General features: G+C 38.0%; 3 protein-coding genes, 1 long non-coding RNA gene and 1 other non-coding gene across 9 annotated transcripts in view; 4 read left to right on the top strand and 1 right to left on the bottom strand.

The window, feature by feature from the left end:
• The window catches only part of SEC24A (SEC24 homolog A, COPII coat complex component), a 70,336-nt gene extending 64,421 nt beyond the window's left edge, over positions 1-5,915 (top strand). For all 3 annotated transcript variants that reach the window (XM_057734774.1, XM_057734754.1, XM_057734763.1), the window contains 4 exons: positions 472-576; positions 903-995; positions 2,255-2,358; positions 2,950-5,915. In XM_057734774.1, the coding sequence (XP_057590757.1) occupies positions 472-576; positions 903-995; positions 2,255-2,358; positions 2,950-3,064 (417 nt within the window). In that variant the 3' untranslated portion in view covers positions 3,065-5,915. The remainder of the gene's footprint in view (positions 1-471; positions 577-902; positions 996-2,254; positions 2,359-2,949) is intronic.
• TRNAR-UCU (transfer RNA arginine (anticodon UCU)) lies at positions 2,624-2,696 on the top strand. The gene has a single exon. It is a non-coding gene; the product is annotated as a tRNA-Arg (tRNA).
• Positions 5,720-9,755, bottom strand: LOC130853238 (uncharacterized). Its single transcript, XR_009053704.1, has 3 exons — positions 9,099-9,755; positions 8,322-8,580; positions 5,720-5,815 (listed from the first exon to the last, which is right to left on the bottom strand). It is a non-coding gene; the product is annotated as an uncharacterized LOC130853238 (long non-coding RNA).
• Positions 9,751-18,099, top strand: CAMLG (calcium modulating ligand). Of its 2 annotated transcripts, XM_057734786.1 has the most exons (4): positions 9,751-10,038; positions 11,591-12,051; positions 14,229-14,294; positions 17,489-18,099. In XM_057734786.1, exons 1-4 carry the CDS (start codon positions 9,867-9,869, stop codon positions 17,678-17,680), a joined length of 891 nt encoding a protein of 296 aa, XP_057590769.1. In that variant the 5' UTR covers positions 9,751-9,866; the 3' UTR covers positions 17,681-18,099. The 2 variants fall into 2 exon arrangements, with proteins under 2 accessions (XP_057590769.1, XP_057590779.1); XM_057734796.1 differs by lacking the exon at positions 14,229-14,294.
• Positions 18,100-22,435: 4,336 nt separating this feature from the next.
• Positions 22,436-24,126, top strand: part of DDX46 (DEAD-box helicase 46) — a 61,814-nt gene continuing 60,123 nt past the window's right edge. For both annotated transcript variants that reach the window (XM_057734680.1, XM_057734672.1), the window contains exon 1: positions 22,436-22,625. In XM_057734680.1, coding sequence (XP_057590663.1) covers positions 22,609-22,625 — 17 coding nt within the window. In that variant the 5' untranslated portion in view covers positions 22,436-22,608. The remainder of the gene's footprint in view (positions 22,626-24,126) is intronic.

The following is a 24,126-nucleotide window of genomic DNA, read 5'->3' as shown; positions in this document are numbered from 1 at the left end:
TTATAGTCAATTATAGATGAGAAACTTCCATTTCTGGCCTTAATAAATGTGAAATTGGAGAGAACTATTAAAAACTCATTTGCATTAGACTTACTCTTCCCTCCACATATGTACATGATCTAAGCCATGCAGCCATCTGTTGTTATTAACTAAATTCCAGATATTATTTGGATCTCACTAATGTTACTTATCTGTTCAGGATACATGAATTTTCATTGCATTTATTGTATTAGTTTTTAAAATAATAAGATCAGAAATTATTTTGGCTTTATTGGGGTTCATGGTGGCTTTGTTTAGATAAGTGATACATGTTTCTGCCTCTTCTTTATATTTAAATATGAATAATTGTGATTTACCTAAATAAGTTCCAAAGTCTCAGAGGTAACACTCATTAAAATTTTTTTTCTTTGTTTAATTGTGTCTCCCTATTACCTGTATCTAAAAGCTTTAGTCTTTTGCTTAATTCTTTAGGGAGCAATCAACATCAATGATCGCACTATACCTCAGCCACCTATTCTTCAGCTTTCAGTGGAGAAGCTGAGCAGGGATGGAGCTTTCCTCATGGATGCAGGCTCTGTGAGTAGTCTTGGCTGAGCTGGATTCTTCTCTCTGCATACTACTACCTTCATTCCTTTTAATATCTCTTTTCCTTATCAGATTATACGCTATTTAATCTGTATATTTTTGTGTTAGCTACCTTCTCCCTCCATAGTCTCCTTTCATGCCAAGCATAAAATGTCTCATCATGGTAAATAGTAACTATCATTACTTCATTTGAAGGCTGTACAATCTCAGTAAATGTACTCATCATTTTGATCTTTTGAAACATAGTCAGGGGTTAAAGATAAGTCAATAGCTCACTGTTAAGCTGCATCTCAAAGTAATTTCCTTCCTGTCCCCAGGTACTAATGCTTTGGATTGGAAGAAATTGTGGACAGAATTTTCTCTGTCAAGTTCTAGGAGTTGAAAACTATGCATTAATTCCACAGACTATGGTAAGACTGTGTAATTATAGTGATTGAAGTAGGCTTAAAAGGCATTTCAAATGTGGCAGAAACATGAACATCCTATTTTGAAATCATAGCTGTGTTTTAAATGTTTTCTTTAGGTTATCTTGCATCTTTGACTTACTTGTTCTCATGTGTGTATACTATTTTAGGGAGAAAGTAAGGAATATAGTTAATGGCCAAAAAAAAGTTTGCTGTGTTGGCATTTGTGTTAGGGCTCTTTTGTTTCTGTGTTTTGTGTTTTTTTCAAGTGATTTCATTGTTCTTTGGCAGGGTCTTTTTAACTGCTGCTTTGGAGTATGAACTAAGCTAATTGCCACACAAGCAAATGACTTGTGGCCAGTGTCAGTTGGATTTATATTGATTGTTGGACAATGTAATAATGGACCCTCTGTCACTAGCTCTGTGACCTTGGACAAGTCACTAAAAGCCTCATTCGTAAAATAAGAATGCTGTTGCTTATGGAGGATTATTTGAAATAACACATGAGAAAGCATTTGTTAAACTATATACCATGTGGATAGTTGTGAATTTTAAAGTTAGAATTGATTACAACATGGTCTTATTTCACATCATATTTTTCAGTTTCAACTATCAGTTTGTCACCAACTTTGGAATGTTTTATGTCAGCGTCTTTTCATATTTATAGGTTTAACTTCATTTATAGAAATCATTAGGAGATTTGTATATTTAAAAGACATGTTAGGATTCTATCTAGGATAAGCACTAGCTTAATTAATGGTCTAGATGACTAGGCATTTTAAGTAATGAGGAGATAAGAAATTGTTTTATTTGTAGTAACTGCCTGAATGGACCAATTAATTCTAGATGTCATAATAAACTGAAGATAAGAGGTAGGATATTCTTCACGATCAGGGTTTAATAAACTATGACCAAGGGGGCCTGCCACCAGTTTTTGTAAATAAATATTTATTGGAACACAACCACGTCCATTTACTTAAGTATGGTCTATGGCTGCTTCAGTGGAACAGTGGCAGAGTTGAGAAGTTGCAATAGGGACCAAATGACCTGTAAACTTAAAATATTTATCTGTCCCTTTAAGAAGTTTGCCTACCCCTTACTAGAAAATTGTGGTGTGCAGAAACTCAGGCTCATCCCCAGACCTCCTAAATCAATGTCTGCTGTTCAGCAAGATCCCCAGGAGATTCATATACAAGATAAAGTTTGAAAAACACTATAGATGATATATTAGAATAAGTTGGATGTTGCTGGTTTTTGTTTAATAGACAGACCTTCCAGAACTTGATACACCAGAATCTGCCAGAACAATAGCTTTCATCTCTTGGCTTAGAGAGCAGAGACCATTTTACCCAATACTTTATATAATAAGGTAAGTTGAGTTTGTCATTTGCTGATAGTGAAACAATTTGGCCTTCCAAGGACCTGTTTTGAGTCCTATATGTGTGAGACCTATTGCTTAAGCAAACTGTTGATTGATGGATGGATGGATGGATTTGCCCACACCATGTGGCTTGCAGAATCTTAGTTCCACAACCAGGGATGGAACCCAGGCCCTGGCAGTGAAAGCACTGAGTCCTAACCACTGGACCGCCAGGGAATTCCTGTAAACTCTTTAGAAGAATATAGGCGGGACTTCCCTGATGGTCCAGTAGCTAAGACTCTGCACTTCTAATGCAGGGGGCCCAGGTTTGATCCCTGGTCAGGGAACTATATTACCACATGCTGTAACTAAAGATCCCGCATGCCACAACTAAGACCTGGCACAGTCAAATAAATAAATAAATAGAAGAATATAGGAAAAAAAATTTTTTCAATAAATAGTACTAATAAGTAGTACTAAAGTTATGCTTTATATCCAGTTATTAGAAAATGTATGTCAAAAGCTTTGCGACAAATCCACTTTTTATTTTACTATTACATTTTGTCTAACAAATATAAATATTTGTCTTTTATTCCTAAGAGATGAGAGCCCAATGAAAGCAAACTTCCTTCAAAACATGGTAGAAGACAGAACAGAATCTGCATTATCATATTATGAATTCCTCTTGCATATACAACAGCAAGTGAATAAATGAACAAATGAAGATACTTGACTTAGTAATTTCTAAGGAAATTTACAATAATGCAGAACACCTGAAAATGTGTAATACCTTCCTTTCCTATTAGGTTTGTGGACTAATGTGATGATTATATGTTCTCACTGTGATTTCAACAAACTATAGCAAATAAAGGAACAGCAGAGAATCAAACATGCAACTCTGAAATACTGTATTTTTCAAATCAAAATATATCTGCATATGATTAAATACCTTTTTTCCTTTGCTGCCAATTATGTTTGAGTTGTTATGGATTGAAATAAGACAATATTGCAGAGGCAAAGTACATTTTGTAAAATAAAGCCTTGTGTTCCAAATGTATATTTCTCATTTTTTTCTGAATTTTTGGCTGCTACATTTAAAACCTCACAAGACTAAATGTTGCAGGGAAGTTACAAATCCATTGATAATGATCTTTTTAAAATAAAAACATTTCTGAAGTAAATAATATGTTGGAAAACTAGAATCCATCCCCTACAGCTTTTTTTTTTTTTAAGGAAGAAAAAGGATCATGAGTTAACTAAAACTAAACTAACTCTAGTCTAGCTTGAGAAGAATATGAAGTGATACAGTCAAGCTTTAAAATCTGTCAGTATTCTGTATACTTGAAGAACAAAGTCACGGATTTGAAGTGAAAACTATGAGTGGTTTTTTGATTTGACTGTAGAAGACTTGGTTGGACACACTGTCTTATTCCGCAGTGAAGAGAATCTGAACTGTCTTCATAAATATGTTGGGACTGGCAATGATAATAGGGAGATGAGCAACTTAGTTATCTTGATCCTTTAAGTGGGTTTTATTTGGTACATTTCTGCTCTGTGATGTATAATAAAAGCATTATATTGGTGAAATGAGTATGAATGAAAGAAATGAAAGTTTTCTTAAATGCTGTCTCAAATGCATCAGTAACATTTTTCTAAGGAGTTTAATAATTAAATTGGAAGCTGCTCATAGGATTTATTCTTGGATATTAAAACATTAAAGCATGAATGCCGCTGTTTTGGTTTAGTGGATATTAAGATTACACAAATCCGATATATGAAAGTTATAAAAGAAACTTGATTTCTGAACATGCTCAAGAAACTGCTTTTTTGATTTGGCCAGAGAAATATTATAGTCAAAACTGTTAAGTGATTTTGTTTATGAATAGGTAAATTATACATCTGTATATTTAAAGTGCTGTGACAGAATATTTTTAAAAGAGTTTGGTCCAGTTTTCACAGACTCATCTTGTCTTGTATGAACTTCTTAAAGTAAAAGTTGTTCATGAGTAGTACTTGATGAAAAGATTTTTGTTTCTTTGTTTCAGTGGGTTAGAAAAATGTGTTTACAATCTTGATCTCATATGATCACCAATGAAATAGTAACCTTCAGGTTTACATCAATATGAGCTGACTTTAACTGAATTTTTTTGGGGTAGGGAAGAAACAGGTCCCACTAGAGTATATACTACTGCTTGCCAGTAAGATCAGAATAATTGTGTTCTATAAAAATATTATCTTCCTTAAGCAGTGTTAAGGTTTATTTTCAGTATACAAGTGGTACATTGAACTGGAAATATTCTTGGAAGCTGCTTCATTTATTAGGAAGCAATTTTCAAATTGTAGCTAATTAGAATACATTTATATTTGCCCCTCTTCTAAAGAAACTGAGTCATTATTATGCACTGATGTTTCTTAAAATAACTAAAATTCTGTTTATAATGTGAATTTTAGATGTTGATATTGTAAGTCCTTTTTTAATTGTAGTAAAGAATCTTCCAGAGGGAAAAGTTTGTGCTCTTAGGGACAATAATCTTCCTTGTGCCTCACTTTCATCCCTAAGTGGGTGTGACTCTTGTTATTACAATATGCTTTGTTAGTATATTACACAAATTTACTTTAAAAAATTATTTTAGGTATTGCATAACATGTGGAATCCAGAATAATTTTATAATAGCCAGGTCATAAAAAACATAACTTTAGTAAGGATTCACAATATTTGTTCTCCCAGTAATGAGGGAATGAATGAACCTTTTGGAGATATTGATATTAAGCAATTATTTTTTGCAATATTGAATGTTTTTTAGTTTAGTTTTTTTTTTTTTTTTTTAAGTAGGGCACTACCTGCTATCTCATCTTGTATTACTTTTTGATGTAAAGCAACTAATATTTACACTATGCCATATTTTTTTTAATTGTAGTTGTAAATTATGAAAGATCCTTGAATTTTCTACAGATCTACAACTACTAAAGTAACTGACAAGGGCAATCTTGGTATTTAAATCTGAGCATGGCAGTTCTACCATAAAAAGTACTCTATTTTTCTAATTTCTAGGATTTTTAAAATAACATTTCTGTAAGTCTGGCACATTAATATTCACTTGAGCTGTAGCATTTATTTTAGTTTGCATATATTTCATTGTTTTAATTTAATGTAATATATTGAGTCTAATAGACTGTTTTACAATAATCAGAATAAAAGATTTTCTTCTAATCAGAGATGCATAACAGCTATTATCTAGGGGACCACCAAATGTGATTTCAAGATTTCATTAACTATTACAAATATAATCCTTATATAGAAGTTTTAATTTTGTAAAGTAGTGTATAATATTGTAACATTAAATTCTTGTTTTCAAATTAAAAAAATGTATTGATCTTCAACGTGCTGTGTTAAATCTTGCTTCTCTGAAACATTAGAGACAAGATGTCTTTGTTTTTACAGTTTGTAATTTTCACTGTTTTATTCCTGTAAAAAAAAAAAAGTCATTTGTAACCCATGCAAATAATTGTTTGAACTGTGCTAACTTATCAATTTGGCTATTCAATAAAGTTAATTGAAAGAGCTTACGTATTGTAATTAGTTATTTAAATTGATATGAATAGCTTGACCATCATTGAGTAGTGCTATGCTTTGCATCCACATGAAGTAAATGGAAAACTACTGCTGAAGGTGTTTTAAACCTGAGTCAGTGTCTGAGAGGTCGTAATCTGAATTCTGGGTGCTCACTCTTTAAGATCAGCTAGGTTTAAAATTCTAGATTGAAAGTGTTTATAATTTTTTTAATTTGTTTTTTTATCCTCAGGATGTTTAAAATACTACTCCATTGTCTTTGTGGGCCCTTTTGTTATTGATAAGATGCCTACTATAAGTCTAATTGTTGTGTTATTTGAAGATATGTTAGCTTTTAAGATTTTTCTTTTATCCTTAATATTCTATAGTTTTAATAGTTTTACTACTCTGAGTTTGTTTACCCTGCTTGCTTTTCAGAGCATGCTTTAATATGGAGATGCTTCTCTATCTTTAATTGTGGAAAATTCTCATTTTTTAAAATTTTATTTATTTTTAAAATTTGGGTGTAATTGACATATAAAGTTATTTTCTCTTAAAATACTTGCTTCTGTCATTCCCTCTATTCTTTTTTTACCTTCAGAATTCCTTTTAGATGTATGTTTTTACTAATTCATCTTGGTGACTATGTCCAGTTGGAGTTTAATCTCATCTATTGAATTTTATATTTGTATAACTGACTCTGTTTTTGATTAATTTCTGCCTATTTTGTTCAATAATGTATTAAGACCATTTTATAAAATTCTTTCTGGAGTGAATTTCACTTCTAAGTTTTAATTTGGCTGGCAGAATTTAAATGTTGTCTTTCTTCATGTTTGGGTTTCTAGACTGATTTGATTGGGAGAGTTGTTACTTTAATTTTAGCACATCTCCCTCTGTCCAAGCTCTCCCCCTCCCTGTCTATGGGTTTTCTAGTTGCATTTTCCCCAAACTAGGGCTCATGGTGGTGTTTTAGGGTTCCTGTCCTGTAGTGATTTGGGGATATCACCATTCCAGTCATCAACAGTGAGAAGTCTAGTTGGTGCCCTCTCTTCTGCCTCTCTACTTATTAAGCTGAAGTCCAATACCAAATGATATTTTGAATATTTTTCAGGGAACGCAGACCTCAAGAAGTGAGTTTGTCCTGTTCATCCCTTTGTCTCGTGGAGTACTTTCAGTTCCTCTTACACATAGAATGTGCTACCATTGCCTGCTTCTGGATCTGCAGCCCAACAGGCACCTGACTTTAGCTCCACTGTGCTGTTTCCGATACTTTGATTTCCTGAGATGTTTCTCTTGTTTTTGAGGCCAGCTATTTTTTTTTTACCTTTACGTTTTTAACTGTTACTGATTGCTATGTGTAGCAGAGAGGTGTCCAAGCATGAACTTACTGTTTACATTTAACTCCAGAATCTGAATTCTACTTTTATTACTTACGACAGTATGTTCAGCTCTGTAGCTACAGTTTGTCAATAAAGTATTAATATTGGCCTACCTAAACAATGCTAGGATCAAATAAAAATTATACATAAAACTCATTGAAAATACAAAGTTTTGACATTTCCTCTACAAGAAAAATTTCTGCACCTATTCAGGTAAATTTAATCTAGTGCTCTCAGTGCTAGGCGTGGGGCAAAGTGGTCATTTTTTAAAATGGGAAAAAACAAAGAAAAAATAATTTAAAAAATTAAAAAAATTTTTTTAAAGAAAAAAACAAAACAAAAATAAGAATACACACACACAAAGAAAAAAAATGGAGGTGGGCTTGCCCTTGTAAAGTCTATAGTGAGAAAGACAGGCATTAAGACAAGAATCATTAAGTATGCAAATCATTTAGCAAGGAATCATATACCATTGAGAAGCACTAGGAAATTTAGTAACTATAGAAACCCCGTAGGAAAATGGTTTCCCAGAAGTAAGCGAGCATGTAATATGAAATCCTCACACTTTAAATTCATACCTGACTCTGTCATCCATCATACATCAACACATCTATCTAAAGAATCAAAACATTCATTTGGTTTTTATATGCTATCTCAAGTGAAAAAAATCTTTTGTTTACCCTGGAATTGTATTTGGTCTTGACTCATCAGGGCTTTACCTCATCAAGTATTGCACATTTATTAATAGTACTTAATTATTTCAATTGTAGAAGCTTTTAAGGCACAGTCTGGGCCTCAGAGATGTAGATCTGCACAAATATGCAGGGAAACCTTTTCTAATGCTTTAAAGTTACTAACTAGGGCATGTCACTGAGGTTCAGCTATCATCCAATCAAGACGGGATGTTCAGTGTTTATACCTGAGCTCCTTATGTTGTTGAACCCAAAAGGTAAGTTGTTGCTTGTTTTTACACTTTTTTTCAAAATCCTTTTCTGTCTGGGACAGGGTCAGGTGACTAACAGTTAAAAACAGTATTTTATTACCTTCCATCTAAGCAGGGTTTCACCCGCTCGCTGACTTTAAGCAGGCTTGTGTATCAGGCTTCATTGCAGGGGACACACGAGGTTGCTTCACTCCCTGCAGCCTGAGGTGTGAACCTGGCCATGGCGTCCTTTCAGCAAGGGTTGACAAGGGATTCAATCCCTTCATTCATTTACTCATTCACTTAGTCATTACTGTGCACCAGGGCTGCATTAGCACTTTTGTGGGCTGTAAGTACTTGGCTTTCGTGGGCTCCTTCTTCTATAAAAGCATATTTAAAATTACATTTAGTGTAATATATGTTAGTATGAGGACTACAATCCTGGGTGATTCATTATTATATAAAAATTATTACTACATTTTTTCTTCTGATTTAAAAAAATATTCAAATTAAATGAACTTATTTAGAAAACAGACTCACAAAGAAAACAAACGTATGGTTACCAAAGGGGATAAGGGCAGGGGAGGGATATACTAGGAGTATGGGATTAACAGATGCATACTTCCACACATAAAATACATAAACGACAAGGGTTTACTGTATAGCACAGGGAACTATATTCAATATCTTGTAACAAACTATAATGGAACAGAATAATTTAAAGAATATAGACATGTACATATATATATCAATATGTATAACCAGATCATTGTGCTGTACACCTAAAACTAACACAATATTGTACATCAACTATACTTCAATTTTAAAAATTCAAATTAAAACATTTTCTTGGGCCCCTATTGTGGGCCCTCAACATGGCCTAATGGGTAAGACTCACACTGTTCTAGGAGTTGCAGTCGTGAAGAAAACACAGTCCTTGTCTTCACGGAGCTTACATTTTACTTAGTGAGAAGCAGATAATAAACAAAAGGGGTACATTCAGCTTGGGAGGCGGCGGTGTTGAGGAGAAAAGGCAGATAAGGAGAATAGGGAGAGTTGAGAGGGGGTGGAAAGCTTCACTGGGAAAGTCTTGAACAAAGACATGAGGAAAGCCTCTAACGAACCAGGTGTGTATTCGGTAGAAGCACAGCTGAAAATAAGGAATCAGCACCAAGAACAAATCCCAACCACAACGCTCCCTAAAGCGTCGCTCTCTGGGTTACGTATTCCCGAGGCCTATAAGCGACGCCGAAGAAGATCACTGGGAACCAGTCCCTGCCGCTGCAACCTCCATGTTGCTTCCTGGCACCAGGCAAGAGGCGTCTATTCCTCGCCCCCATAGGCTTCCCGTGCGTCAGGCTAGGTGCCGGTTTTCTTCACCTCCGAGTGAACGGCAGCGGGGCCGGGTGGAGAGGAGCAAGGACGGCAAGCCCAGGCAGCAGGAACTCGAGGATCCAGCGATGCCCTCACTCAAAATGGCTGCGCGAGGCTCCCGCTTGGTCCCGTCAGGCGGCGCGCGTGCTTAGGTTGACTACGCGGCCTTGCGCGCGGGGAGCGGGCGGGGCCTCAGAGACAGGCGGACTCGCGCCCAGGGGCCCGGCCTGGAGTCTTCGCCGCCGCGGCTACCGCCGCTCCCCATCACCACTCCCAGATTGTGGAGGGGAAGATGGAGGCGGTCCCCGTCGCTACCGACAGCGGGGACCGGCCGGGGGCCCCGGCGGGCTCAGGCCTGTCGGCTTCCCAGCGTCGGGCCGAGCTGCGGCGTAGAAAGCTGCTCATGAACTCGGAACAGCGCATCAACCGAATCATGGGCTTTCACAGGCCAGGGAGCGGCGCGGGTGAGAACCTCCGTTTCCCCACACTCTCCTGCCCATTCCTTTGAGTCTTGGGATCATTCTTCCTTTCTCTCCTCCACCCCGCTGACATTTTTGATCAAGCCCTGATCTCTGACCTCCCCTCTGGCCCCGTCTCTTTGATGAGGTCCCCGGTTCTCACTTCTTAACCCCAGGACGTTTCTAGTCTCCTCACTTTTCCGGGGGCTTCGCCTTTAGGTTGGCCCCACCTCCGCTGCCGGTTGCGAAGCCCTCGCTCCTGAGACCCTCTGCCCAGTTGCCCTGAGACGGCCCGTTTCTCCTCCCCCCACCCCGTCGCCTCTCTTGAAGGGCGCACATTTTATCCCTAGACTGCTCTCTCTATTGTGCGCATCTGGAACATTGCCTGCCTTTCTTTCTGTTCCAAATGCTTTTCCTTCCAGCGCCTTCCCTAGGGTGTACCTTCTTTTGCCTTTTGCTGTAACTCTGTTGGCCCGCATGAGCTAGTCTTTACTGAACTGCCCCCTGGGGCTTCCTGCGTGGATCAGGGATTCTTATGGTCGTATCCTAGTGTCTGTGTTGGGTGCCCTCGACATTGTCATCTACAGGCCTTCTTAAACAGGTGAAAGAAATTGGAGCGACCGTTCTTTAGAAACCCAACAAGTGGGACGTGCCCATCTGAGCTCTTATCTCCTAGGGTGCTGAGATTGATGTGAGTGATGTCAGGAACTGCATTTAACACTGAAGAGAGTTCCTCATTTCTCCCCCAATGACATATACAATGAGTTTCTTAAAAAAATTTTTTATGTGAATATTTACTGAACACTTAGTATGTGCTAGTGTTCTCTAAATTTCCATTGAGTGTTGCCTTTAATATTTGGCCTTTCGTCACTGGTTGCCGGTTGCTTAGATCCTTGTGACTTCTGCTTTCTGGGGCTTTAGATATATAGCTCTGTTTTAGACAGCTCACAGGTTTGTGATTGAAAACTGCCAAGAGAGGTAAGAGCCCTATTTCAAATTCTAGAACAATCGTTAGAAGACACATTTTCCTCTTTAATGATTAATAGCAGATTATTTATTCTTTCCTACAGTGTTTACTTTGTTCTTTTGCTTTGAAATCTTTATTTTCTCTCTCATTAAAGCTTTCTTCTTTCCCTAGTTTTAAACCAGAACAGCATCCTAAAACTGCTTAAGTACCTAATAATGGCTCCCAGATTACAGTAGGATTATGCAAACCGTAGCTGTAGAATATGCCACACCCTGTGTTGACAGGACTCTGGATTCAGAAATGCAGTATTAAAAATACAGATTTTTAAAAATCTCCATCCCTAACTATCTTTCCCAGTTTGTCTAATAGCATTATCTTCTACCCCCAAAGTTTGGGTTATATCCTCTGAAGGAATACTCTTTTTGACATTTTGAGTGCGTAGAGGAAGGAACTAGTTTGTTTTATGAAGACTCAGTATTAATTGAATTCAGAGGCTGCCAAGTTCTAGCTCTAGCAGCATGTTTTTAAACACTGCTAATAAAGGTGTTTGCCAGTATATAATACTTAAGGCTTCTAAATTTCTTTTCTCAGAAGAAGAAAGTCAAACAAAATCAAAGCAGCAGGACAGTGATAAACTGAACTCCTTCACCATTCCTTCAGTTTCAAAGCGAGTAGTGCTGGGTGATTCGGTCAGTACAGGAACAGCTGACCAGCAGAGTGGTGTGGCCGAGGTAAAGGGGACTCAGCTGGGAGACAAATTGGACTCTTTCATTAAACCTCCTGAGTGCAGTAATGATGTAAGCCTTGAGCTCCGGCAGCGGAACAGAGGGGACCTGACAACAGACACTGTCCAGAGGGGTTCTCGCCATGGCCTAGAACAGTACCTCTCCAGATTTGAAGAAGCAATGAAGCTAAGGAAACAGTTGATTAGTGAAAAACCCAGTCAAGAGGATGGAAATACAACAGAAGAATATGACTCTTTTCGAGTATTCAGATTGGTGGGGTGTGCTCTTCTTGCCTTTGGAGTCAGAGCTTTTGTTTGCAAATATTTGGTAAGAAACGGTGGAAAATGCAAATTGGTTATAATAATGAGTGCTTTTAATCTGTAATATTGCCAACATTAACTTAATATTTACCAGATTCATATGGATGTTTGGAGATGTGTTATAAACTGCTATTTGCCTTAGGTATAGAATAAGGTGTTCTGGTTAAATACAGAGCCTGATAATAATTGCTAAAAGATTTCTACATACTAAATACCATTCTAAGTGCTTTATATATATTAATTCGTTTAACCTCATCCGTATGAACCAGGTATCATTTGAATCTGCTTTATAGATGAGGGAGTGAAGACTCAGAGAGGTGAAATCATTTGTCCAGGGTCACACTACTAAGTGACAGCTGGGATTAAACCCAGGCAGTTTCATTCTAAAACCAAAGGGTAAATTACCTACATATACTATGTATTAATTACCACTTTTCAAATAATTTGAAATACTAAAATGCAGTTCCTATGGTCCTGAATGTGATATAATTTTTTATGGTTCGGAAGGCGTTCAGCATTTTATAATGTAGTATTATCATAATAGAAGTCCATTTTTGTTGTACCTTCATATGCCAATGGCTGTTCAATGAAAGTTTGGATTTTTTGGTCCTTTTGTTTTACAGTATGTGGTGGAAAAAAGAAAAGCATAACTCATAGTTCAATATCTTGCTCTTTGAGATATTTCCATTAAGTAGACATTTTAAGAACACCTACCAACTACCAGGCACATAAATAAATTTTCAGATAATTAAGGTTTATGTTATTAAGCAAAAAAAGTTTTTAAAAGTTTATTTTTATGCCAGTTTTTTCCTAAAGAGAAGCTGTTGAACAGATTTGATTTTTTTTTTCCCCTGATGATAAATTGTCATCATAGCTTTCCGCATTTAGTGAGATGTATAGCTACTTTTTTTCTCTTATGTAAAGGATCCATGCTTTTCAAGTTATGTCCTATTTTTGTGCCTCATTTTGTGTGAGGTTTTTTAGGCTTTCTGGGCTTTTTTTTTGCTATCACATTTTCAGCTGTTGATCACTGCTCTCACTATTCTTCCATCTAGTTATATTTGCTCCTTCACTCCCTATTTCATTTATTTTTAATTAATTTTATTTATTTTTGGCTGCTTTGGGTCTTTGTTAATACGCTCGGGCTTTCTCTAGTTGCAGTGAGAGGGGACTGTTTGTTGCGGTGCACAGGCTTCTCAGTGCGGTGCCTTCTCTTGTTGGGGAGGACGGGCTCTAGGCATGCGGGCTTCAGTAGTTGTGGTGTGTGAGCTCAGTTGTTGTGGCTTGAGGGCTCTAGAGCCCAGGCTTAGTTGTTGTGGCACACGGGCTTCGTTGCTCCGTGGCATGTGGGATCTTCCCGGACCAGGGCTCGAACCCGTGTCCCCTGCATTGGCAGGTGGATTCTTAACCACTGCACCACCAGGGAAGTCCCTATTTATTTATTCATTTATAAACAAAACTTTGGTTTTTTTTCCTTTAAGTCTTTATTGAATTTGTTACAATATGGCTTCCTTATGTTTTGGCTTTTTGGGCGTGAGGCATGTGGGATCTTAGCTCCCTGATCAGGGATTGAACCTGAACCTCCTGTATTGGAAGGCGAAGTCTTAACCACTTGGACTGCCAGGGAAGTCCCTCCCTATTTTAATTTTAGAAATAAATGTAAATTAAGTATTATTTTGATCTTTTCTGTTTTATTGTGTGAGAAGTGAGATAACCAAGTTGTTTTATCTTAATAAGAACACCTTGTTATTTGAGGGCCAGAGATGAGTTCATTTCTTGTCCCTAAGTGTGAGTGAGGTATGTATGGCATCTGTAGTGAGTACTGAGCCTTTTAGGTGTGCTTTCAAATTGTCAATTAATTATCTCTGGTTGAGAGACATGTTACTGCATGGTGTATTATACATCAATCACTACTGGACACTTTAAATTATTTAAAAGGTAGGTTTTTAAGAGAGAGGGCATTTTGGGGATTATTGAAAGAATGTGACTTGAGAAACGTGTTTTATGTTAAGGAAATAAAATCTCTTTATTTTTGTCACCCTTTTGCGGAAACAAGGCTGCTTTCAGCCACTAAAATTAAATATTTTATTAGTTTTTTGCTTGGAATTTTATAACTGCTGTTTCATTTATTGTGATTTGAATGGTTATGTTGGAAATATGTAACTTTATCTTCTATCTTCACAGTCCATATTTGCTCCATTTCTTACTTTACAACTTGCATACATGGGACTATACAAATATTTTCCCAAGGTAAATTAAAATTTTTTTCTGAATTGTGGTGGTATATTTAGATTGATTAACTAGATGATTTTAGAAACTTTAAAAAATTATTTATACCTGTGGTCTGAATCAGTGCTATTCAAAGTGTGATTGGCTCACCAGTGCCAATCTTCAAACTGTTTGTTTCTGTTTGTAATAAGTTCAATTCAGAAGGTAATTAGAAACTTTTATAGCAATATGACATTGTGATAATATTTTTATCATATTTTACAAAAATATTGGTCCACCATGAATTGGGGGAGAAGCCTCATGAAAGAGTTTGAATAGTACTTGTTTAAGAAAGTGTTCAGCTTAATTACTTAGTATACATTTTGTTTTTAATAGAGGAAGTTAATTTAAAAATGGGTTCAGTTATCTTACTGTGCTCCTTACTGAATACTTAATAACAGTGTACTTTATCTTTAATGCCAAGGGTCTGATATTTGCAAGAAATGTTTGGCCATACTTACAAAACAGAATCATGGGGAGTATCAGTGTTTACCTGGTTTGCTTGACTACAGTTATACTATACAGTTTTATGGGACTTGCCTTGCCAGTGTAGAAGATAACCTACTTGTGTAATTGAGTTTTGTGTGAGATTTTTGCTAAAAAATGGCTACTTGACTGTTTGCTTAGTCATTTTCAATGCACTGATACACCTCATGTGTGTGTTTAATGGATTTGAAACATATTTTCGAGGGGTCAAATAGATACAAAGTAAAAGAGTAAAGAAAGATACATAATTTTATTTTTTAATTAAAACTTTTTTTATTATATAGATGTATATTTGTTGATCCCCTCCAAAAATGTAATTTTAATGAAAGCATTTGTTTAGAAATTTACCCTTGAAACATTGATTTTTAGTTTTGCAATAGCAAAAGTTTGGAAACAACCTAAATGTCTACTGGTAAGTGACTAGTTAAAAAAAGTTATGGCCTGTCCATTCAGAATGATAAAGGTCTCCATGTACTGATAATGGTAAACTTGCCAAGAAATATTAAGATAAAAATAAAAATACAGAATAGCATCTATGATATACTCCTTTTTTTGTAAAAAGGAGGAAAATCATATATATCTAATTTTGCTTGTATATGTGTAAAGAAACTCTGGAAGAATATTACATGAAATTATTAACAGTGGTTACTTGTGATAGAGTGTGTGTCAGTTACTAGGTAAATGGGGGAGAGAAAAGGAAGGGAGATTACTGTATAATTTTCTTTCAACAAAACACTTTGTTGTAACAGGTTTCAACAGAAAAGTTGAAAGAATTGTGCAGTGAACATCTGCTTATGCTTACCACCTAGATTCTGTAATGAACATTTCATTATATTAATCATATCTTTACTCAATTTTCTATCCATTTTCAATGCATCCTTTTTTTAATACATCTTTTTTTTCCTTGATGCATTTCAAAGTATGTTGTAGATGAAGACATCAGCATATTTTACCCTTACACATTTCAGCTTACATATCAACTACAATTCAGTATTTCTTTATGGTTTTTCTTTCCTTTATTTTGAGGTAAAATTTTCATACAGTGAAATGCTGAAGTCTTCATTATACCATTTAATGAGTTTTGACAACCTGTGAAACCCAAATCCTTTCACGATTTAGAACATTACTGTCAGGAAGTTCCATCTTGTTCATTTCCAGGCAGTCCCAACCCCAGCACCATGAAGGTCTGATTTTCTTTTTCCCACCGTAGATTAGTTTTGGCTGTTTTAGTACTTATTATAAATGGGATCGTTCCTGTCCATACTTCTTTGTGCAAAGCTTCTTTCATTCTGCATCATATTTTTAAGATTCATCCATATTGTTGAGTGCATCAGTAGTTCATTCTCTCTCTCTCTCTTTGCAGAATAATATTCCATTGAGTGAGTATAGCCGTTAATTTATCTAATTTCCTGTTGATGGACATCTTGGTTGTTTCCAGTTTTTGGTTAATATGACTGAAGCAACTAAGAACTTTCTTGAGTGAGGTTTTTTTTGTGGACATAGGCTTTGATTTCTCTTGGGTAACTATAGCTTTTTATATTTAAAAGTTTTTTGAACCATATGATTGGATTTGGTGATACCAAATCAATAAATTAAATAAATTCAGCCTGAATCTCTTAAAGAATGAGACTAGAAAGCTGTATTAGGAAATAAATGTTCAGTGATAAATACTATGGCATATGTAATCAAATGTGAATTCCTTTGGATGGCAATTAGGGCTGACTCTACAATACGTTCCTTTGACTCTGTTACAAACTATTCACTGTCCTCCAGTACACCTGTCACTCTTCTGACTTATTGTCATGAGACTTAACCTTACAATAAGATTTATCCTCTCACTTCTGCTCATCTAAATCTTGCTCATTCTTGAAGTCCTGTTTTTTTTTAAATAAATTTATTTTATTTATTTATTGGCTGCGTTGGGTCTTCATTGCTGCACATGGGCTTTCTCTAGTTGCTGCGAGCGGGGGCTACTCTTCATTGTGGTGCGCAGGCTGCTCATTGTAGTGGCTTCTCTTGCTGTGGAGCATGGGCTCTAGGCACTTGGTCTTCAGTAGTTGCAGCACATGGGCTCAGTAGTTGTGGCTCATGGGCTCTAGAGCACAGGCTCAATAGTTGTGGTGCACAGGCTTAGTTGCTCCGTGGCACGTGGGATCTTCCAAGCAGGGCTCAAACCCGTGTCTCCTGCATTGGCAGGCGGATTCTTTACCACTGCGCCACCTAGGAAGTCCCAAAGGCCTGTTTTTAATTCCACTTCCTTTTGAAATCCTTCCCTGTGCTTTACTTTGTATAAAACCCTGGAGCAATTTCTATCCCCTTTGAGCCACTATAGCACACATTATCCGTGTCATTGATTTAGCAGTTATTTATGTCCTGTCTGGTAGTCCTTTTCCTGTTTTTGTCTTGAGCTTTTGTATATATTTAAAATTATTATTTATATCTTGCCTCCAAGATAAGAGTTTTTTTTAAACTTTTGATAGCAAACATGGTGTCTTTTCCCTGTTGCCTAGCAGTTTGCTGCTTTATATTATTATATGCTCAGTAAATGTTTGTTAATGTATTATTGATTGATATTTTGAAACTTCATTAACCGTTTTGAAATCAGGCAAAAATAGCAGCACTGATGTTTTTATAGAGCTTAAGTTGTCTTCCAAGAGCTGTAAGATTTATTTAAGTCTTTTTCTATGCAGGGTGAAAAGAAAATAAAGACAACAGTACTAACAGCTGCGCTTCTATTATCCGGAATTCCTGCTGAAGTGATAAATCGATCAATGGATACTTATAGCAAAATGGGCGAAGTTTTCACAGATCTCTGTGTCTACTTTTTCACTTTTATCTTTTGTCATGAACTGCTTGATTATTGGGGCTCTGAAGTACCATGAAGCATGTAGAACTCAGAAAGAGAAGCTTACAAAAAGACAATTTCTCTTCTATATTGCAGTGTCTCTAAAGGAAGCATATTGGTTTACACCTTTATATAATTCGTTTACTTTTGGGGTTGTAATACCATTTGTTTAGCAGTGGAATGGCAGTTTCCCTGAATGGAAGGGGTTGAGTTTGTATTAATACTGATGTGAAGATTAGAATACCAGTGTCAATAATTGATTTTTCTTGTTTAATTAGAACTCCTAGTCTACACCTTTCCCTAACTTCTCAGATTTGTAATTCCTCTTTTGAGAGCTGAGCTAGTGCTTTTAGGAGAGCAGATGAATGTAGTCTCAGCCAGTCCCAAGGACTGCATCTTGTATTTGTATTGTTCTGTCCTAAGAAATGCAGCCATCTTAAAAATAAAATGAAAGAAATCAAATTGTCTAGTGTTAAGTTTGCACATCTTAACTTATAAGGGCTGAATAAGGTAGCCATTTTTATCTTTTCTTGTTGAGTCAGTATCTTAATTTTTATTCCAGCACAGATATTTAATGGAGGAAATGATTAAGATTCACACGTGAAATTAAAAGGTATTTATGAAATCTTTATTTAATTTTAATATATGAAAAATTTTATTACCAATCTCAGAATTGGAAATTTTTACTTTTGAGTTCTCGATATTCAGAAGTACGTTTTTTAAGCAATAGAATAGAATGATTAGATGTAGAAATAGAATTTGAAGAATTGACTGTATGCAACCCAATAGCATAAATACCCTTTTAACTAACTAATGTGGTAACACTTTCATATTTGGAAGGTTTGTTTGAAAAGAGTGTAAAGCATAGGTGTTATATCACTTGGTGTTACATTTCCCTAGTTTTTTGTATCGTCTGTTTGATTAATTCTTGTGATATTAAAAACATATAGACTTTTTTTATTACAAAGTCTTTATTTTGAACCACAATGATGGAGAATAAGTATAACAATTTAAGTCTATTCCTCTGACTTAGGGTAAGATTACAAGCACACATTTTTCCTGATTCCATACAAATCTGATATCTAGAGGACTGGATATTACTCTTGAATTTGTCACTCTCACCAGTCCCTGGGAAGACACTAGGGGTTTTCAGTTGCACATTTTATTTCTTCCATTTTGTTGTGTTACATATGCAGAGTTTCAGTGACTTTTGATCATTATCAAATTTATTTCAGAGAGAAGACACAAGTATTTGCTTAAGTTGTTGAATAATATCAAGTGGAAATGGAAGTTTATTAGTGTTTGAAATAATTAAGAAGAATTTTTTTACTTAGAAATTTCAGGGATTTGAGATGTTTATGAGTTAAAACTAGATTGACAAGGATGGTTGTTGAGAGGTGACATCTTTGACTTTTTAGTCTTGTATAAATGGACATGTGTAAGGTTGGTGCTAAAAAACAGCAAGAGGGTTATGACATTCAGAACTAGGTTAATTAGTTAGAATCAAAATCCACTTTTGAAGCCAGGGCAGTTTGCTAAACAAGTGATGTATTAGAGACATAGTGGACTATAATCACTTATTTCACCTCAGCTAATAGATAAAAGTAGCTTCTCCAAGGACACAGAAATACTGTGAACTTACCGTAAATATGCTGTGGGCATAAAAAGCCAGTTAGAATTGTCACGTGAATATGTTCTCTTAAAAGGGAGTTAGAAATGAAGTATCTTGGAAAGAGCTCTGGCCTGGGTATCAGATGCCTTGGTTCTGGTTCCAGTTTAGGTTCCAAAAAGATGAGTGATCTGGGATTAAATTTGTTTCCCACATCTCAGTGTTCTCACTTAAAATCAAGAAATTTGAATAAATGATTTTAAAAATCTGTTCCAGCTATATCATTAATTTCTGCATGGCCTCATCCAGTTCCTTGGCTTCAAATACCAGGTACAGAAGATCTCTGACTTTGGGTGGTTTGACTTACAGTTTTTCGACTTTATGGTGGTGCGAAAGTGACACATTCATTAGAAACCATACTTTGCATTTTGAATTTTCATCTCTTCCTGGGCTAGCCATTTGCAGTATGATACTCTCTGGTGATGCTGGGCAGTGGCTCCCAGTCCATGATGATCCACTTAAAACCATTCTATACCCATAAACCATTCTGCTTTTCACTTTCAGTATGGTATTCAACAAATTACATGAGCTATTCAACACTTTATTATAAAACAGGCTTTGTGTTCGATGATTTTGCTCAACTGTAGGCTAATGTGTGAGTTCTCAGCACATTTAAGGTAGGCTAGGCTAAGTTATGGTAGGTAGGTTAGGTATGTTAAATGCATTTTCCACTTACAGTATTTTAAACTTATGATGGGATGTAACCCCATCCTAAATCAAGGAAGATCTGTATTATACATTCTATCAAGTGCTCATGACTCTCTCTCCAATCTCTATTTCTCCTTTGAATTCCAGACTCATATATTTCCTTTCAGCCATTATCTCCTTCTGGATATCTAGTAGGTAGAAACACTGATTTTCCTCTCCTGCCGAGACCAGCTCGGCGACTCGAGGTGAGGGACGGGTGCCGCAAGCTTGAAGAAGACACAGACACAGACTGAAGAGAAAAGTGGGATCGGGGGGCTCAAGACCTCTCGGATCAAGAGCCCTGCTGACTCATCCCAGGCTGCTTTTATTGAGTTCGTGGGCTAACATTCTCAGGTTACACTCATAAACAATCAAAGGCCTCACATGACTGAGGCAATTATCTTTGTTTACTTCCTGGGTCTGAGTTGAGCAGGTGTGGATTTGAGCTGGGGGTGGAGAGCAAAACAGCCCTGGGGGCAGGAGACCTCTCTCAGATATTGGAGGTCTGTGCCCCACCCGTGTTGGCCCCTCTGCGACTGTGCCTGTCTTAGGTTGTTCCTCCCTTGAGGAATCTTACCCGTCTCTGGCTAACCAGTCATCCTCCAGGGCCAAACACGGTGATATAAGGAAGGCTCTATGCACCACCCCTGTTGGCCTCTCTGCGGCTGTGCCTGTCTTAGGTTGTTCCTCCTCTGAGGAATCTTACCCGTCTTTGGCTAACCAGCCATCCCTCAGGACCAAACAGGGTGATATGAGTCTCCACGCCCCGCACCCTCAGCTCCTCCACTGCTCAAGCAGGACATTCTGAATCCCATCGCTCGGCCCTCATACTTCAACATTTTCAATGTTTCAAAAAGGTTCCGGAATGTCTTCCCACACTCTCCCATTCCCACCAAATCTGCTGTGCCCAGGTCTTTTTCATCTCCACAAATGCAGCACAGTTCACAGTAGCTCTGTTCAAAACCTGGGAGTTTTTATTTCTCCCTTACCCTTGCAGTTCACATCCATTTTATCAATTAGTGTTTGGAAAGCTGCCTGTGGAGTACATCCAGACTCTGACCACTTCTCAATGTCTTCACTGTTTAAGTCGCTAGTGGTTTCCTGTTTCTTTTAGATGAAAGCCACACTCCTTCAGCTCATATGCAAGCAATTCATAATTCACAATGGCTCTGATACCTGACTCTTATTGGTGTCCATTCTGTCGCATATTGGCTCAGGCCTTCCTTACCCATGGCATGGTCTGCACTGCTGCCACAGATGGGCAGTAAATCACAGAGGAAGAGCAGAAGCCTATCTTGGAGTCTTAACTCATTGGTTTCATTTTTTAAAAATTCAAATTTATTGAGGTAAGATTTACATACTATAAAACACCAATTTAAAGCATACAGTTCAGGGAATTCCCTGATGGTCCAATGGTTAAACTCCACACTTCTGCTGCAGGGAGTGCAAGGTTGGGCAACTAAGATCCAGCGGAGAGGAAGGGGGGAAAATATATATATATATATATATATATGTATAGCAAGCAAGCAAGCATACAGTTCAATGGATTTTGGCATACATCTATACAGTGACTGCCACAGTCAAGATATGGAACTTTTCTATCATCCTTATGTGTAAGAACATAAAATAGTACAGAGGCATGTAAAGTAAGTGAGAGCCTGTCCCCAACTTGTTTACAGCTTTCTGCTAAAACAGGTCAACGTTGCAGTGTGCTTTCCACTAGGCGCCTAGTTCTCCACCTTGACTGGACTATACTTCAGAATCACTTGGGAAGCTTGAACATTCCCAGTGCACAAGAAGCACTCCAGACCAATCAAATCAGAATGTCAGGAGGGAACACGCACATCCGTATATATATTTTTAAGCTCCCAAGCGCAGGCAGTGTTGAGAACCGTTATAATCTGTGTACGTATTTTTAGCTCCTCTTCACCAAGTTAACTCCTACTCAGTCTTCAAATCTTACGTCAAAGGTCACTTTCTCAGGGAACTCTTTTGCTGAACCCCGCTCCTATGGTAGAGTCTCTTTCCTGTTATATTACATCTGCTTGTGTTTTTGTTAATGCCTGTATCTGCCACTAGATTGAAAACTCACTGGAATCCAAAACATGCCTGACACTTAACAACATATTTAAATGAACGAATGTATAAATGAATGAGAATGAATGGAGATGTTTGTAGCATCACTTAGCGCAGGTTAAGGCAGATGTCAGGACACGTCCTGGGACAGCTCCGGGGTGCTTATGGCGCTTCAGTGCCCCTTGTGCTCCCAGGGCCTGCAAGGCTGAGGCACCGCCCTCTAACGCACCAAGGCTGTGCGAGGAAAACGCCTAGGCGACCTCTTTTGGCGCAGCCGGCGCTGTGCGGCCTCCAGCCGCAAAGGGGCGCTGTAGAGCGACATCCGCTTCCGGTCCGGTTTTTCCTTCCTCCCGCCACTGGCGCCAGCACGTCCTGTTTTCGTTGGCCGTGTTCGGATGGCCGCTGCTACTGTCGCTGCTGCCGCCTCTTAGTGCTGCTCCTCGCCCGGCGTGCCGAGGGCGGTGCGGCCTCCTACTTTGTCCGGTTCTCCTGCGCGTGGTCTCGAAGGGCGCGGCTTTCTCGCGGCCGGCGGCATGGGCCGGGAGTCACGGTGAGGCGGCGCGCTGGGCGGGCGAGCGGCTTCCTTGGGGGAAGAGGCGGGAGTCGAGGTGGCCGGGGGGCCGGATTTGGCCCGGCGCGGCCCCACGTGCATCCAGCGCTGCCAGCGGCTACTGGAGGGGCTGGGGGACCTCGGCTGAGAGAGTGGCTGTACTTGGGTCGGGGGCGGGCAGAGGATTCCCCAGCACTGCCATCGGCCGGTTCGAGCCCCGAGAGCGGAAACATCCCTCCGGGACGTAAGCTGCATCCCGCCATTTCCGGGGAGCTTACCCGGATCGCCTCAGTCAGTAGCGATCCCAGTTGAATTTCTTACCGTTTCGCGTTTGCAACATTTCTTTAGCCGCAGTTGCTCTCTACTTTAGTTTTTTGTGCGCGTGTGGTATTTTTTTTAGTTGATGGAAAGGAGCATGTGGTCATTTTTGCATCAGCTACAACACTGTACGTGACTTGGTTTTTATTGGGCTATAGTAAATGCTTGTTGCATGGACGTTTATTTCTCAAATAGGTTTAAAATTTCTTTGTTACGTGTTTTTTTTTTTATCCTTTTTAAACTGAGAACTGGGAGGTCTTATTAGAAGTCTGATATCTCTTCAACACTTTAGATTGGTACCTGGTTTGGGACCTCCAGATTTTTATCTTAAATGTGCATATGTGCTTAGTATTTAGCGGTGACTAAAAGATCATTTATATCTAGGATATTAGTAAGTAAATAAGGTAATAGTAGTTTACTGAGGTATAATTAACATTCAGGGAAATGGACAATGCTTAAGGGTAGAGCTTGATGAAATGTAGCAAATGTATAAACTGTGTATCCATCACCTGGGTAAAGAGTATTTCCATAACTATAGGAAAGTCTTGTAAAGGTCTTTTAAATCTCCGTGAAAGCATTGGTATTCATCTGGCCGCGCAGACCAGAAACCTGGAGGTGATATTTGACTCATTCTTCTCTCTTACTGCATATATCCAGTTAAATTCTGCACCTTGTCGCCATTCCTGCTCTGCCTAATTCAGACCCTAATCATTTATTGCTCAGACTGTTACACCTGCCTCAAGTTGATTATCTTCCTTAGATCTTGCTCTCCTAATTGATTCCACACTGCAGCCAGAGTGACACTTCTGAAATTAACATAAGATTATGTCATTTACTTGCTTTCCTGCCCGTTGGTTCTTACTGCTTCCAAGATGAAGTGAGACACTACAGCACAGCCTTCAAGGCCCTTCCCAAGAATGTCCCTCCCATCCCTGGAAGGCCTTCTCCGCTGCTTCTCTGCCTTGCATGGCTTGTACACTAGATTTGCTGTTGCACTTGACATTTAATTTGCTATTAAAATATTCAGATTTTGACACTTCTCAACAACTCTACACCTGACATTGTGATCCAAGCCACCACTGTCTCTTACTTGGACGATTGCTATAGCATTCTGCCTGTTTTCCCTGCTTCTGTCCTTGCCTTTCTTTGTTTTCCCCTCTGCAGCCAGAGTAATACTTTTAAA

Source organism: Hippopotamus amphibius, chromosome 1, assembly GCF_030028045.1.
Source record: "Hippopotamus amphibius kiboko isolate mHipAmp2 chromosome 1, mHipAmp2.hap2, whole genome shotgun sequence".
In the NCBI taxonomy this organism is placed as follows: Eukaryota; Metazoa; Chordata; class Mammalia; order Artiodactyla; family Hippopotamidae; genus Hippopotamus; species Hippopotamus amphibius.
The sequence above is the reverse complement of the archived record's forward strand: the minus strand, read 5'-3'. Positions and strand labels throughout refer to the sequence as shown.